The sequence below is a fragment of the Temnothorax americanus genome, unplaced genomic scaffold (assembly GCF_048541705.1).
Source record: "Temnothorax americanus isolate GAGA-0224 unplaced genomic scaffold, ASM4854170v1 Scaffold20, whole genome shotgun sequence".
Classification (NCBI taxonomy): domain Eukaryota; kingdom Metazoa; phylum Arthropoda; class Insecta; order Hymenoptera; family Formicidae; genus Temnothorax; species Temnothorax americanus.
The window spans coordinates 277,311-294,644 of record NW_027509339.1 but is presented as its reverse complement, the minus strand read 5'-3'; the positions used below and the strand labels follow the sequence as shown (position 1 = coordinate 294,644).

Sequence of the window (17,334 nt, the reverse complement as noted above, 5' to 3'; positions counted from 1 at the left end):
TCCGTGCGAAAAAGCACCCCTTTGTCGAGTATGAGCACAGCGGCAGTTTGAATGACGGGCAGGAGGAGATCCTGTAATCCTCTCATTGTCTCTTCGTCGTCGTCTTCTTCATCTTTGTCTCCTCGCGATAATGTCGTCCTATAAATTGAGCGATTATTCTGTCGAAGATGTTCGAGTCATCGAGTACGGGGAATGTTCGTGTATGAAATTCACTCCACATTCGCAAGTGACACCAAACTAATTTCGCCATTTACTATATATGGAATAATCGCAGTAAAACGCAAAAAAGAACTTTGAATGCCTTTCGTCGAACGACTCGGTCATTTAAGCGAAATATGATATTTATAGTGGTTTAATTTAAACAGAGTTTTTAACGCAGTTTTTTTGTCAATCGAAACAGATGTTTATTACGCCCCTGGACTCGCGTCGGCGATGCAGAGGGACACGAGAGGGATCCCGGCGAGAGGAATCACACAAAAGAGCAGAGGGCTACGGAGAGATAAGTACTGCCCGTCTGTCGGCGCACTCATTAGAGCACATGTGGCTTTTCTGAACAACGGGTTCCGGGGCCCTTCGTAATGTTCCCGGGATAAGAAGAGACGACTCGAGAAGAATTACCGTTCCCAAAAACGCGTAGCGTGCGATCATGCATGCGGAACAGCGCGTCGTCGGTCAGCATTCTCTCGCGGTCCATTTAACAATAAACGCAACCTTTTAGGAATAAGAAAAAATGGCCCTTTCAAAAATGGACATATTTTTGTACTAATCAAATTCGTTAACTTTTAATGTGATTATCAGTTCAACATGTTTAACATGTATGATGATTAATATATTCTTTTAACGTGCTTGATATACAAATGGAAATTAATTTATGTATTATACATTTTTAGTATAAACACTCAGAGGAAGATAGAGCACACATGGTTTCAAGAAGAATCGTTATCTCCGAAGAAACCTCGCGCTTCTTTTGCTGACAAACGCAGAAACGCAGAACGGCGAATGCAGTAGAGAGCTATAATGTATATTCCGATGATACGCGCATTTTCATGGTTCGCGTTTTCATTTACGCTGGCGCGGCGTGTCTCGCGTTACGCTCTTATTCCGCGTCGGGGTTACAATGGGAAAGATGATACCCCCGACCAGCGAGGTTATCTTGGCGATTGTGCCGCACAATGGGGAGAGCACGGGCGCGAAGTGGCGCCCGTTAAATGCGAAATAGCAATACCGGAAAGAGAGACGACGGCGTTTAGCGTAAATTCTGTTAGGCTGTTTACGACACGCTCCTCGCCTTATCGGTGAATAACACTCTCGACGTATATACATACGTAGAATCAATAATTTCGCGCGTAAGTGCGATGGACAGATTTGCGTATATATAAAGAAGACTTTAGTTACTCACATAAAATCCAGGAAGCTATAACAATTTCTCGTCCGCACCTGGATTATTCTTGCGTGACAGCTCCGAATTACACACCCTAGCTAGTTAACGTTAAGATAATCCTTTAATTGCCAAAGATGATCCTATAATTATAAGCGGGCTTTCGGCCAGGTTCAATGTTACGGATTTTAATTGACATTAACGAGATCATTGGCATCAGCGAGATATAATCACGAGGGCGAAGTTTTGCGACTCGGCTTCGCTAATGCGACATTTTTAATTGACCGCGATCGTTCGAAGAAACCTTGCGGGAGTCTTTGTGACGGTGTGGTCTTATATTGGGTCTCCTTGGGCATCGGTTCCTTGGGCCTCGCAGCAGTCTCCGCTTGGTGATAAATGGCATTCCGGAGCGAGGGGACCTAATCAGCTCAGGTAAAGGTTCCCCCGTTCTATATACGAATTCCTGAATAAAGCGACAACGGTACCTTTGATTGAATTTACGGCTTGTCGTTGTAAATTAGTCACCTAATGCACGAGTCGTCTGCATATGTAAGGTAGAATCTTACTTCTCTGTTACGTCAACGCGCTATTACAGCTTTCGTCAATTATTTTTGATCGATTGAGTCTGTCGCCATATAATATCTAATAAAACTAGTAAAATTACCCGCGAGAAACATTAGAGTGCGTTTCTTTCAAACCTGCGGTTATAATGTGCGTGATGTGTTTAATAGAAAGTTAGCGTTTTCGATATTGCGCTCACGTTCAAATGCAACAGACAGATGTTCGTTTAAGTGATCCGCCAGGCGAGAACAGCGTACGTGGAATCGATTCCCTGACTCGCTCGCGTACATTTTGCGAGGCCCGCTCGGGAACTCTGCGAGGCCACTACGATGGTGCAAAAACCTCGTCGACTTGGCGTGGGTGAACGGTTATTATTGCCCGGCGCCAGACTTGAGGAATCCCCACGCCAAGAATGATTTCAAATGAAAGAGTACCAGAGCCGCGGAAGATATACGAATTACGGAACATCATACAATTCGCGAGGTATATGTAAGATGGGAGGAAGGAAACATTCTTCGTAAGTTCCATACGAATAATACGAAATACTCTTCTTTAGAGTTCGTGCGTCTTCAGCGACAATAAAAGTATTTTAATGGGCGAAATCTAGCGAATAAACGCCAGAAAGTATATTTTATGATTTCTGTTTTATAGAAAAAATAGTATAAAGAATAAAAATCAAACGCCAAATCATTAATTATCGAAATTTTTCATTAATTGCCTCTATTTATATTAGGTACTTAAGTAGATTATATTTATAAATATTTAAGTAGATTTTAATATTACACGTTTGTGGGTCATATTAAACTTTCAGTTATATAAGACCTTAATTATGAAACAACATATGTATTTAGATACTGGAATAAAAAAAATATTATATCCACGATCAGAAATATTTAAAATAATAAAATAACATGCAAAAAACGAATGGGTCTCATTACGAGCTTACGTGAAGCTCGTGCCAATTCCCTATTATAGAAAATAAGATAAAAGCATGGGAGTTCCTCGAGGGGTAGCGGTAATTCCGGTCGTGCAGCATCGATCGGTTGGACAATGACGGTAGATAACCTACGCCCCCGCGATTGCGAAGGGGTGGGCCCGAATCTCGGTCCCCTCACTGTCTCTGCAATAATGATCACCTGAAAGTGCATTCCCTCATCTAATACGCGCAGCCGACACGAAGACATAAATCCGCCTTCGAGGGGACCGAGCCACGCAATCTCGTTGGAAAAATAATCGAAAGTCGTTCGTCAAATCGCACGAGGCAGATGTAACATTATGTTTTTTTTCTAGACATAATATTGAATAGAAAATATTTCATGACGAAATTCAGAATCGTACTTCAGCGATGAAAAATTAAATTCTCCTCGATGACAGTTTAATCGGACGCTGTCACGTCTTTATAACATTTAAGAATTTCTCTTTAAGTAATTCCAAACCGTAAATGAAATAAAAACTTGAATAAAAACTTTGAGTACAATTTTAAAATTACAAATTACAAATTACTGTCTTGTTATTTATATTCTTGGAGTCCCGCTGAGAAAGAGCTGGCCCTCCAATTCTAGAACGCGTCACGTATATGTGATGAAATACACATCCTCTTGCGAAGATGAAGGATGAGGTAAAAAGAATAAAAATAATGGGATTAATTCGTTCGCCAAGCGACCGCGATGACACCCGTGCCACCACATGTGGATTAGATCTTTTTCTTGTCTGCACCACGTGTGGATTAGATTGTGTTCTTTTTATTTTGATGCCATGCAGGCAGTGACGCTGTCTATCCCATTTACCATGCTAACGAGGGATCTAACATCTAACTATGGTGGAGAATACGAGAAATACGAATCTTTTACTCCCCAAACAAGACAAAAGTACAATGTGACTAAATTGAAGAAAGAAGAAAATTTCTATTTATACTTTGAGATTAACTTTAGTCTTTTGTTGGAAAAATAATACTCGTATTTTTCAAATACGTCTTCATACAAGATTTACTTTATTTTTATACAGCAAGAACTTCTCGTAAGTCGTAAAAAAAAACTAATATACTTTTACTTTTCAAGATTTGCAAAATTAGAGTTACTTGAAAACTAAAGAGTCTATATTAATCTGACAATTGAAAGAATCTGAGATAATAGAGAATCTGATAATTTTAAAACTCTCGATTGAAAAACCAGTAAATTTTTACGCGTTTATAATGTAAAGTAAATAATAAAATTGGAAATAAGAAATGTGCAATAAGAAAATAAAATCAATAAAGGACACAAAATACAAAATAAACATTTTTTACAGTCAACTCACCATTATTCCCAGGCACGTCGCAAAGTGCGACCTATCACCCATAAACTCTTCGCCACCCAAAACACACAATACGTTCTTTTTTTTCTAAAATTCGACCGTGGGGGCACTGATCGTCCGTAACGACTCGTTGTCCTTGAATGGCAATGGCGATTCGACTGTGGGATCATATTGAGCACGAAAAGTTACGATCAATGATGATCGGGCACCTGAACCGCACGCGCCTGATGGTGCATCTCTTTCTTCCCGCTGTCGCTACGGATTATGATAATGCTCGTTTACTCGCTGGCAACACGGTAGGGTCGACAAACAGATTCGGCGACCAGAGGGGAGTCAACGGGTGGCGAATTTCCCGACGCGAGAGACGGCCGAAAAACAGGGGTGGTGGCACCCGGATGAGTCATACTTCATCCCCGACGTGGCCACGGCCGGTGGGGTGAAATGGTGACTAGTCGCCTATCATCCCCCCGCTTTCTGCCTGCGGACGAGCTCCGAGCAACAGACACCCTCGCTCTAGTCTCCTCTCTCTCTCTCTCTCTCTCTCTCTCTCTCTCCCTCTTTTCGACTCACCATCGATTCTATCTTGATATCGTTTTATCTCTACCTCTTTCTATTTCTGTCTACCTTTCCGATTGAAATTATATTTCAATCTCCGGGCAACCCCATTGTTTCGGTACGCACTGCTATTTGGCGACCAGAACAACTTCGCGTTCTGTGCAACGGAATACACAAACTTTCATTAGTTAATGTAAACTTCCAAAAAGGGTAAACTTCACGAATTTTGTTGAGTTTGATGTTGAGATAAACTTAGATTAACGCAGGAGGGGACTCAGATGTACGAGCTTTTGATACTTTGAGTATGCTTAAGGAAACTTTCAGATTGGTTTTCTTGTCTCCAAAAATTTGATAGATTGAATCGTTTATTTAATATTGACTTTTCAAAAAACTGTCATTATTAACAAGAAGTTAATTAATGCGCCATGACGCAATGCTAGTATCCGTTGTAACTTAATACATAATTGCATTAGTGCGAGTATTTCTTGACACGATGTCACCGAATTTTACGTGATGCACGCGCTTGATAAATCCAATCTTCGTAATAAACTTTTGAGGAAGCAATTTGCGATGTGTATCGCGCACGAAGCGTTAAAACGCTCGTGTTGTACGGCGTATTATTCCCCGCTTTTGAAAGCAAATATTCGTAACTATTTAGTCTACCGAGCTTATCTGCCGCTGCCTACGCTATACCGCCTGTCCCCTGCGCCTTCGGCCACGAGTCACTTCCGGCCGATACGATCGTCCAATAAGATAACAGGAAGCGGATTGACGAGATACCGACGAACACGCAGCGGAAGGCAAGGTGGAAAACCTCGTCGAGTATTCCGCTCAGGAGACATGTACATTTAATCCTGCCGAGGCGAGGGATCGATGTTTCGGTTTTGACTAACAAATTTCGTGCGCTACAGCCGATCCTCCTTTTCCTCCTCCTCCGTCAACTCTTTCTCCTTCGAGGGCGCAGCTGGCGCTGAATCATCGTAGCCCCTCGAAAGCACCTCGGCGTTGCCAAGGTTTCCGAAGTGGCTTCGAGTAACTTATCACCTGCTCTTATCAAGACCGAGAAGGTAGAGAGAAGGAAAGAGGCGATCATCGGAAAATGCGGAATTCGCGCGAGTTCCGTAAATGCCATCCAACCGCGATCCCGATAATCGCTGGACGAATCGACCGGCAACTTCTCCTTCTTCCCTTAATTTCCGGCCGAGTCGGCATGTCGCCAGGATCCGTCAGAAATTGCCCTAGACCGAGTGCCATTATCGCGTCCCCTTTCAGTCGCGGATTCTTTAAAGAGGACGAAGTTCGGTTTTCTTTGAGAGAAAGTTTAAAGAGATGTCTGTCCGTTGTGACTTTTAATTTCTCTTGCAGTCAAATATATGAGTAAGTTAAAATTGCAAATTAAAAAATTCTTCCAGTCTGAAATCGTCAATATTAATCAATTTATACTTGTTCCAGTTAAACGATAAAAGCTAAAAATTTGTCAAAATGTTTGGCGATGTCCTATAAATAGATTAGATGTATTAATTACAAGCAGTTTGATAAGGATGATACGTGGCCCTATAGCGACCCTCGTGTCTCGATTTTCTCGCATAATTATCTGATTTATCGCCGCGGGCGGCTTTTTGTCCCCGTTAAATGTTTGCGCGTAGCGCACGCACGTTGGTTCGCATGCAATTTCGCCCCGAGCGAGCGGAATGGCTCCGCCAGCGGTTAGTAATTCAAGCGGTCACTTTGGAGGCAACAATGGACGTAACAGTAGATTCGCCGTAATTTTACACTCGAGCCCATTTTCTCGTAGCCGGTTAAGTCCGATTCACGCAACGTTATATTATTCGTTAACGACACGTTACGCAAAGTATCCATGTGTGAAGCAGAAGCCACATCTGTTTATATGGCATATAGAAAAGTATCAACGCAATGTAAGTCAAAATAATTATATAATTGCTAAAAAGAATGCTCAATTACTTTCGTTACATAATTTAGAATTGTGGACTTTAATATTTTCAAACAATTCTAATTCACGAATTTGTTTTCAAATAAGACAACATTTTTGATGTCAGTATAATATGTATAAATGATATAATAATAAATAAATGAATAAATAAATAAATATACATATGTACATACAATATTAAAATTGTATTGTAATGTTATAAAATAATATCAAGGTAACGTTGAAAAGTTATTGCGTAATATAAGCTTTAGACCTCATGCAGGCTCGAAACGAATGACAGGGGTTGGGGAAAGGAAAGGGATAGCGGCGACACGTAACTGAATGCCTTAACGGTCAGCATCCGCCCCGGCAATTACCTGGAGAAAATTCGACGCTCTCTCGGAAACGCGATGCAATTCGAGAGCGCAGCCCTCGTGACAGATGCTGCGATAGAATTCCCGGAGAGAGTTCGGCAATCTCGCGGGGAGAATTCGCAAAAAACCGCGAGCGCAATGATTGTTCGCGTAATCGAAAGGACGCACGATATGATTGCGAAATTACCACGGACTCACGTACTATCGATATTCGCGAACGTCGGACGCAATATACGCATTAAACCAACCGCCGCCGCCGCCAACGATTATTGTGACCACGGCGAGCGGCCGATAACGGCGTTGTTATTAACATTCATGGACGCGTCGGGAGATACGGCGAAGATCACGATGCTCGTTCGTGTACAACCGTTATTGAAGGAGAGTGCATCTCGAATGAGGGAGACCTCGTACTCTCCAAACCGGGATATGCAAATTTCTACCTTGACCGATGCAACGCCAAGCGGGGAGAAGTGACGATATTCGGCGATGTATCTTTAACCAATTTGCATTGCGCAATTGCTATAAATACTAATTTTACCCCGCCCTGATTGCTGTTTCGATCATGCGGTACATTTATATTTCAATAAGTGCGCATATATAATACGATATAATTAATACATACATCAAGTCTCATTATATAAACAGCCCGATAAATATGTATATGTATATTGACGCCGTTACCTCTATGCATACAAAGTGCCCGTGTTGCACGATGATTTATGTTAAAATTGAAACAGCGATACTTTTCAACAAGATGACTAAATCAATCCTTCAAAACGATCGCAAATCAAATAAACGCAACGCGAAATCTCACGTACCATTCCCTCGTCTATCGAGGCGTCTTCCTCGAAGTAACACTCGTCGTCGTCTTCCGGCGTCAAAGTGTTAGGAGCTTCTTGCGGCTCCTCCTTGACGTCCTGCCTCCTCATCCAATCCATGACGAGATATCGTCGCTTTCTTGGAATCCCAGGAATCGGAGACGTCGAGTCTTTTTAGCTTACAATCTGTCCTCAGAATCACGTGTCTCGAGCCATCGCTCTCGACGCGTCTGTCACTTTCGATACGTCGCGGAAGAAAGGGAACGAGAAACGGAATATGGCACGGTTTCGGCACGGAAAGCACGAATTGGTCTCTTATCGTCCATCAGCCACGCTCCGATTACGCGGAAGTTACGCCATCAGCGAGCGCGGTTGACATTTGCGAAATGTCAGGTCTCCTCCTATGCCGGCCGGCTGAATATCGCGCTATAACGAGAAGGACACGCTCCTCGAGATTGGACGCGATCGATAGAGTGCACTTCTCTTGGCCTCGCGGTTCGCACGTGCTCCGCGCAGTGCGGCTTGCCGGGGAAACGCAGCAGAAAAACAGCAGACACGCGCCGATCGCCGATACTCCGGTTTGCCGTGTTTGCACTCTCGTCCCTACGCTATCTCAAACTCGTCTTACAATTAGCTATCTCAGGGACCACGAGCTCCGTCGGCGTCGATTCGAAGACCGCGTGAACCCGAATTGGAAAGGAATCTTGATCGATCTCCGAGAGTCTTTCCGCCTGCGAATTCAACGTCAGCGAGTTCGTCGACACTCGTCAATGTCAGTTCGTGAACTTCGGTAACTCGACACTCCCGCGGAGCTAAACGTTGCAGGAAAGACGGAGTCGAAATCGATTTACGACTCATCTAATTACGAATTTACGTCGGCGAAAGTGTCGTACGTTTCTAATTGTGATTCACTACGATGAATTCGCTGTTCCCTTCAGCGATCTTCGAAAATCCAGCTGGAGCTTAATATCAGAAGCGATGGTAGATCCAATCTCGTCCGATGGAGGGATAAGCGAAGAAGCGAAGGAAACGGCGTCGTTAAAACTGCATGGCGACGACGTTGTTGCGCGTCACGCAGTATAGTTATATATTAAATATATATATATATATATATATATATATATATATATATATATATATACGTAGATACACACATACACACACGAGAGAATCGCGAGATTACGCGAGTGACGCGCGCGCAGTCTCGCATGTGCACACGAGCGAGCCACGGCCGCGGTGCAGCTGCAACTGTGTGTGCAGGCTGGGAATGCTGGAGGTGGTATGGAGGCGGCTCACAGTGGGCGCACTCGCTGCCTGGTCTCTCTGTTCTCTTTCCCTGTCTCTCTTATTCCATTTCGCTCCCTTTCTCTCTCTCTCTCTGTCTCTCTTTCTCGCTCTCCCTCTCTCTATTCCGTTCACTCTTCTCCCCATCCTTCGTCTGTTCCACCGAATAGTCCCCCTTTCTTCTTTCTCCCTCTAACTCACCTCATCTGTCTGCTCCCTGCCCTGGCTTCTCTCTATTCACGTCTCTGTCTCTCTCTCGTTCTGCCTTCAAAACCCCCGCTGGGTCTCTCCTTCTCTTCCCTATGAGACCCTAACTCTGTCTCTATCGCTGTCACTCCAGAAAACCAGGCACTCGTTTTCTCCCCTTTGCCCTCTTCCCCCTCCTTCTTCTCGAAACGCCACGATTGTATTTTTAATCTTGAAAGATTAAGTTTCCCCCACCTTAAAATGACACCATCTCGTTACTTCTTTCTTTCCTTGATTCCTCTTGGCAATCTTCCCGCTCCTGGTTTTCTTTCTTTTTTGAAATCAGCGTCTTCCTCATGTATTTTGTAAAACTTCATTTTCCACTGATTTTTTTATTCACCTCCTTCACAAATCCATCCGACTCGCGTTCTCACCAAGATTCAATCGTCTCCAGTCATCGTTACAATCAGAATTACTCATTCTCATCTCCCTCTCTCTTTCTTTCTTTCTTTCTTTTTTTCTTTATTTGCCACCTTCTCTCTCATATCTGCGTCACGACTTTCTCTTTTTTTCTTCTTAAACACTCGCATTATCTCATTCCTTCTCGTTCCAACTTGCATTCCAACATTCCTCTTTCCTAAATCTATCTTCTCGCTCTACGCCTCTTTGTGCTTTCTCTATCTTTATTCGAAGCTAGCCGGAAAGCAATGGACAGCAAATAAAGCTAAACAGAAAAGAGAGGAGAACGTAAAAGAAGAGTAAGGAAAAGAGAACGTCCCCATGAGGGGGTGATGGTCGAAGGTTCGTCGCGATTCTTCGTCTCTCTTTACGCAGCCAGCATCCCTTGTAGAAACCTCTCTCTCTCTCTCTCTCTCTCCCTCTCTCTCTCTCTCTCTCTCTCTCTCTCTCTCTCTCTCTCTCTCTCTCTCTCTCTCTCTCTCTCTCTCTCTCTTTTGGTGCCTCATCCACCTCCATCACGACGCGCTGCCCCTCTCTGCGAGTTCCATGACCCCTTCTCTTCAGCACGTCGCTGCCATGGGTTCAGGGACGATCCCTCTTCAGTGGAGACCCATGCGCTATCCTGGGAGATCCCACAAGCGGCGGCTTTGTTTTTACAGATTCACCCAGATTCGCATCGCTTGGGATCTAGTTAACTCGTTGATTATAATCTTAAATATATAAACGGAGGGTTCTGATCGAGTAAACAACCGAGTAGTTTTTTTTAGAAGACATGTCAAGGATACTACACTTCAAATATTGTTATCTCACAAAATAATTTTGATAAAGTGATAGAGACTTCAATTTCATCACTTGATCAAGAGATAGATTATCTCTTCTAACACTGTATAATATCTTATACACCATTTTTTTTAGATAGACAAATTTCATGAAGACAAATTCTAATTAAAGAGTCAATAAATAGTTTTGTTAACTTCGGATGATTAAACATGCGTGCACACACACACACACACACACACAGCTACAAGAAATTTTTTATTCGTTTAAAATTCAGCGTTCTAAAATGGTATTAGATAATCGGCCTCGGAGACACGCCGGTAATTAATTACGCCGGAGTATGCAGCGTAGTATGCGTAGCTCTATCATCACGGTAGGTCGAGAAATTCTCTCTCGCGCGGGAGACTATACAGCGTGTAGATACCATCTCGATGTCGCTCTTGTACACACGATACGTCGACATCGGAGATGCACGCGAATGTGCCTATCGTAAAATCGATAATCGACGTCGCTTCAGAGAAACATTGCGTAAGCGACGTTTCGGCGGTCACGCGTCGTTGCACCGTAATAAAGTGCGGTACATCCCTGAACTTGCTGAGAGAAAGGGAGCAGGGATAAACGTTGACTTCTGCCTGTTCCGTTTATCTTTGAAAAATCCCAATAGGATCATTAACGGGCGAGAAGTGTCTCATCAGTTCTCACGCTGTACAGTTTTTTAAAAATTGATAAATTTTTTCGGGCAAGATTACCACGCAGTCTTTTGAGGGATCAAGTCTCGTTAGTTTCCATAGAGATCCACTCCTGAAGGGGAGAGGGCCAGCAAGCACGATGAGAACGTAAAGCGCTAACCTAGGGTACAAGGCATGTGAGAGAAAGATGGTAAGAGAGAAAGGAGGAGAGAACGGACGAGTGTCCCTGAGAAGGATAAACGTGTCGCATGAAACGAAGAGAGATGGTTTACAGTAACGTATCAAGTAATTTGTGGAAAATGCACTTTTAGGAAATAATTGTAATGTTTCATTAGCCGTCTGTGATATATCCACTGATCTCTATACATTTCTTATTTTCGAACTACTCCTAGACAAAGAAAATATTCGCATATTTTTCTTCCTCAATTTAATGACTAATGTGATAATATGTATACAATTTGACCGACATATGTAAAATTATTTTATAAATTTCAACCGTGCTCCAAATATTCACACAAAATTCCACATATTGCTCGAAAGCATTTCTCGTATTGTTACAGATAAAAAGAGACAGGATAAACTCATCATTCACAACTTAACAGAGTCTTTTCCTAATCGTGCAATCATGTGATGACGTGACGCTATGTGTGAAACCCGAAATTTTTCTCCCTCAAAATCAATCATTAGTTCTTGAGTTTCATCGCGGTGACTGTACGTCACTGAATCCGATGCAAGACAGAAAGAGAAGAAACGACAAAAGGGAGATCGACGTGGAGAGAGAAAAACAAACAGAGAGGAAAGAGAGAGAGAGAGAGAGAGAGAGAGAGAGAGAAAAGAAAAGAGTGAGAGAAAGGAAGGAGAAAAGGAGAGATAGGGTGAGACGAGAAGGGTGAGAGACGTGATGCTGGAACGTGTGTTAGTCACGGGTTGCCCATAGCAACCCACGCGGCAAATGCACGCGTTATAGGCGCCTCATACAGGCCACAATATACAGGGTGTCTCAGAAGTTAGTTTCTCTGAATAGCAGATAGCGAAAAAGCTATTTAAAAAATGCGTCGATATCGCCGATATATATTTCTTTAATCATACGTGATTAAAAATAAATTTTTTTTTCGACCGGAAAAAGAATCAAGATTTATATATATATCGAGAGATCGAAGAAAGGCCCACAATTTCTGTCGCACCCTGTATACGTTGCGTATTACGCATACTACGCGCGTACGTCGCAAGCGCGCGTGCGAGACGCACTCGTATGTTACGCACGCATGTGTTGCCGAAGTTAATTGATTTCGCCTCCGTCAGCCGGACACGATGTTACCACTCGACCTGGCTACGCAACGAAACCGCCTTATCTACCACAGATGCCCGCGAAACATATCTGTTCACTATAATATCTAGGGCTGCAGAGGGTGAGAACTCCGTGTATCTTAAATTACGCCGCGCCCATTCGAGAATCCGTTCTTTAGATCCGACAGGACAAGACACTTTTCGAAAGGAGCAACTAACCCACATGGTCAAAATCTTTACCTAGTTATGTTTTCCTCTGAAAATATTCAAAGAATGTTAAGTCCTCCTTTCGGCGAACGGTGTGTGAAACATTTCGATTGCGATTTCACTCGATATTGATAGATATATGTATGTACGAACGTCTGCGATATGGTGAAAATTTTACTGGTATAACCCTTCAATACCCGCATGACCAGTACACTTAATGATTATGCATTTAGATATGAAAGAAACAGCATATGATATATTTCGAATCTTCTTACCGTCTTCACTATGTTTCTTCCTAACGATCGGGTATCCCGCAGAAACGTGCGATTGACTTTCAACCGATTTTTCTACGGCAAATCGGTCGACTAATGACTAACATTATAAGTGAACGCAGCGTGAAGTCCGAGGTGACTGAAGTATAGTGAACGTATCAATGCACGCATTATGTTAAGCAGGCTCAGGTAATGCAGCGTTTTTTTGCCTTATCCCTTTTGCAAGCAAATCCCTTGCGTAATACAACTCGCTCGGTGAGCCTATCGTTGGACAAAGGTTGATATGGTCGCAATAAGAAGTAATAAAACGACTGGTTAATTTCCATACCGCTGCATCTCGGTACCTTCTGTATTACGCGTGCTGTTGCGATATTTCGGAAATACCTTAATTTTTTAAAGAGAGAAATATATAATTTTTTTCGTCGAACTGGCCGAGAATATTTCAAGATACAAAAGTTCAGATTATAAAATTCTATTTGAATAAAGCCCACTTTGATCTAATAAATTAGGCAATTTTATGTAGTCCTAAACAATTGTTCCTAAATTCAAACAATTTTAAACTCATTAGCAATTAACATATCTTTCCAATCGCTCGACAGTTATAACTTATTGATGACTCGTAAAATTTCATTCGACTTTTAACATCTAAAATGAGCAACGGTTTTGGTATACTCTTTAGAATAAGAAACGCGAAGGCGGTAGCTGGAAGTTGAAAGACAATCCCGTTGCTTTGGGAACGGGAAAGTTGTACGTATAACGAATCCGACAAAAATTTCCGAAGCCACGCATAACTTAAGTATACAATGGCTGTATTCGGCTCAGCGTCTTCACGCTGACATTTCGGAGGTGGAAGTTTTATGTCGCGTATAAAACTCCTTCAGATACTTCTCACTCGTATGAGTAAGATAGAGCTAGAGAGAAAGAGAGATAGAATATCTAGTTGTTATTAACGTGGCGCGTAGCGAGTTGTCGATCGATCAAGCTCGAACCAAGGAAATGCATTAGGCGTTTCGAAAGCCCGCGAACTCGTTGGAGAGAGGGAAAAGGCGAGGGGTCGTGCGGGTGAGGCCCTCCTTTTCGAAATATTGTTCTCATTCGCACCTATATGGGGCCTTGTATGTACCACGAATCGTCTCGTTAGCTCCCACGTTAGCTTGCGAAAGAATTTCGAGGCTTTCGTATACCGGACCCATTCTCATCCCACATTCGACGCTGCATCCGCATTTGCATATACGAAGTTAAAGTGTGTAATGTTATGTAGATATAAGATACTGTTGTTTTGGTAAAATATAAGAGGTCAACGGCACCTCGAATATACGCTCGCTCGCACGCGCGTTTTGTACGCGTGTTTTATTTCTCAACGACGTTATTTCGTTAAAATGAATAAATATATCAAATATATCAAAATATTATTGTCTTCAAAATACGCGCTGCGCGAGTTAATCAATCTATAATCAGCCCAAAAAATTATATTTAATATTTATTATTATTTATTATTTTAAGATAACGTAAAAATGTTTAAGAATCCAATAGATAACATCACACAAATAATAAATCATAAATAGTTAAAATAAATTATAACATCAACGACGGTTAATGTTTGATTAACTGTTCATAGGTGGATCTAGAAAGACATATAGAATCAGTTAATTAAAGCTATCGATGCAACCAGAAACGAGAGATGCTCACTGTACTACATGCTTATGTTATTCAAAATGCACTTGATGCAATTAATCAGGTCGTACCATAAGAAGCTTATGCAATGCGTTGCACCATCGACGATTATTTCGCCGTTATTGAACGCGCGAAAGCGTCTCATATCCCGCGAGGTACGAGCGTTATTTCATCAGTGTGTGATGACACTTTGTGTGTACCCGTTTTCTCGTCTGGGCCCAATTCGGCGTTCGTCGCAATAAAATCGCCGAGTCAGTATTCGCATTCGCACCGATGCAAATTTTTCACGCATCGACTTGAAAAATGATTTCGTACGCAATTTTTAATTCTTTTACTATTAGCAGAAAATTAATAAAATTACTTCAGTATATAATTAACAGATTTTTTTCTATATTCTTCGCGGTTACCTTAAACAGACTTTAATACTTTTAATCTGAGATTTTCTTTCCGCTTAAAAAAAGTATGTTTTTCTTATTTCTACTTTTCTCAAGTTCTTATAGAGGCGTGTCGAAACATAAATAAGGATTGCAATAAATTGCTCTTTTCGCAATAGTCCGTACGGAGCAAAATTGGTTCAAAAGACCGCTTATCTCGACGCATTGGCCGCACTAGCAATTTCATTTCTCGGTCGACGATTTGTTTTAATCAGACCGTTATACCCACTCTCGTCTCCCCCGCCCTCGTTGTTCTGTCGTTCACACCGGTTTGCGCCGCCTTCAATTTGCGGCGCCGTCTCTCTACGGAATGTCTTCTAATAATCGCTAATTAGAGTTAATAGCGTACACGCCAGCCGCCCGCCGCGTCGTCGAGAACGATTCGCGATCGTCTAATTTCCAAGAAAATCGACGGCAATTTAATAATAAGAAAGAAGATAATACGAGAAAGAGGGAGAAAGAAAAAGAGAAGGAGACTAAAATTATGGCAAATTTACGATCAAATAATGATATAAAATAATGATAGACTGCATTTGTGCAGCAACAACGTTTATAACTTCATCTCGTAAATATTTAAGTCTATAAGCGTAAAAAACAAAAAAGATAACTCATTATATCTGCTATGTAAAGAGATGGATATTTATAGGTGGATTATAGGTAAAGTGTACTTTGTTTAACTTTTTATAACATTAACTAATAAGCTATATTAGATAATAAAAGTGCAGAGTTTATCCATTATCGAGTCGTCTACTCATTTTTATGTCAAAAATAAATGTGCGATTTTTCGTGCGTTGGCTGCGTATTTTGCACTTCACATATAAATCGATATGCAACTCGTTACATAGCAGGTATGATGAGTTACTCTTTTTGTTCGTGACGTGGCGATACGTGATACCCTGATGGTTATTTGGCTGATTAGCTGGAAAGCGGAATATAGCGAGTAAAATTATCAAATTAATTGCAATAAATACGAACGAAAGTAAATCGAGCCGTCGCGTCGGGCTGTAAATTACATCTAGCGATCGCTCACAGATTAATAATATAGTAACAACGTATTTATCGAAACATACCCGCCGTCAGGTGTAATTATAACAAAATTAACATACTAGATGCAGAACTAATTGCGCAATTCGGAGGAAATGTTTCGTATGAATGCAGTATGGATTTTAATAAGAGGTTACCCTCGAGGTTACCAGCCCCGATAACCGGAAGGTGAAAAAAAGCGCGTTAAAAACGAATTGCGTAACGTTACGCTTAGATGTACAGGATGCTTTTTGAAAGACTCGATAAATCGTGAAATAATGTTTCTCCTGGACAAAAGTCTATTCCCTTCAACTTTCTAATTTCAGTCATTAAATACCTAGGTATATTTCGATTTTACTAATACTTCATACGTAGCTTGCCGAGTGGGTCCTAACAAGGGCCTAAAGCCCGTGTCGCACTACGTATCGCGGACACGGATCGGATTGAGATTGCGGATCGCGGATCGTAATCCAACCAATCATAGACGAGCAGCTCATCTGTGATTGGCTGACATCCGATCCGCGATCCGTAATCCCAATCCGTTCCGTGTCCGCGATACGTAGTGTGACACGGGCTTAAGGGCAGTAAGGGCTATTGACTGGGAGGGGGAGAGGCCTAAATCGCAGCGGCACGATACGCATCAGGAATGCGCCGGAATATCTCGCGAGAGACGAAGAGGATAGCGGAGGAGGATGAGAATCTCGCGGCGGCGCGGGAGGACGAAGAAGACGAGAGAGAACAGAAGGAGGAGCGGGTTGGAAAAAAAAAAGAGACGCGAACAAAGGGCGGCGGAGGTACACAAATTGCAGCGGCGAAAAAAACGCATGCACGCGTTCTCTCCGCAGCTCCAATTCTTTTTCTCTTCGTTTCGTCTCTTTCCTCGAAATCTCGAAGCGAAATTATTGTCTTTATGCGCGAACATCGTTAGAAATTTCTCGCGATTTGTCTAAAGGCCCGCGGCCTCGCCGATTACAACCTCGCGGACGACCTTGGTTTTCGCGAATGGCAGGATGTAAACCGCGCTGATTAACGCGCTGCTTCGCGATATTTTCCCTCGACGAGGCAAAATTACGCTTGAAAAACGGGCAAACGGCTGAAAAGTAACTATACTTGTCGATTTTTTATTATAATCAG

General features: G+C 42.2%; 1 protein-coding gene and 1 long non-coding RNA gene across 7 annotated transcripts in view; one reads left to right on the top strand and one right to left on the bottom strand.

Annotated features, from left to right (window-relative positions):
* Window positions 1-458, top strand: part of LOC143897552 (uncharacterized) — a 75,967-nt gene extending 75,509 nt beyond the window's left edge. Inside the window, exon 3 of the long non-coding RNA XR_013256944.1 lies at window positions 401-458. This is a non-coding gene — a long non-coding RNA (uncharacterized LOC143897552). The remainder of the gene's footprint in view (window positions 1-400) is intronic.
* LOC143897549 (uncharacterized) overlaps window positions 1-17,334 on the bottom strand; it is a 141,617-nt gene that overhangs the window by 52,469 nt on the left and 71,814 nt on the right. The window contains exons 1-2 of one of the 6 annotated variants that reach the window (XM_077406341.1): window positions 9,063-9,138; window positions 7,909-8,952 (exon numbers count right to left, since the gene is read on the bottom strand). The exons of 3 other annotated variants lie outside the window; for them this stretch is intronic. In XM_077406341.1, the coding sequence (XP_077262467.1) occupies window positions 7,909-8,028 (120 nt within the window). In that variant the 5' untranslated portion in view covers window positions 8,029-8,952; window positions 9,063-9,138. Of the gene's footprint in view, window positions 1-7,908; window positions 8,998-9,062; window positions 9,139-17,334 lie in introns of those variants that run through there. 2 more of the 6 variants (XM_077406342.1, XM_077406339.1) reach the window with 2 other exon arrangements.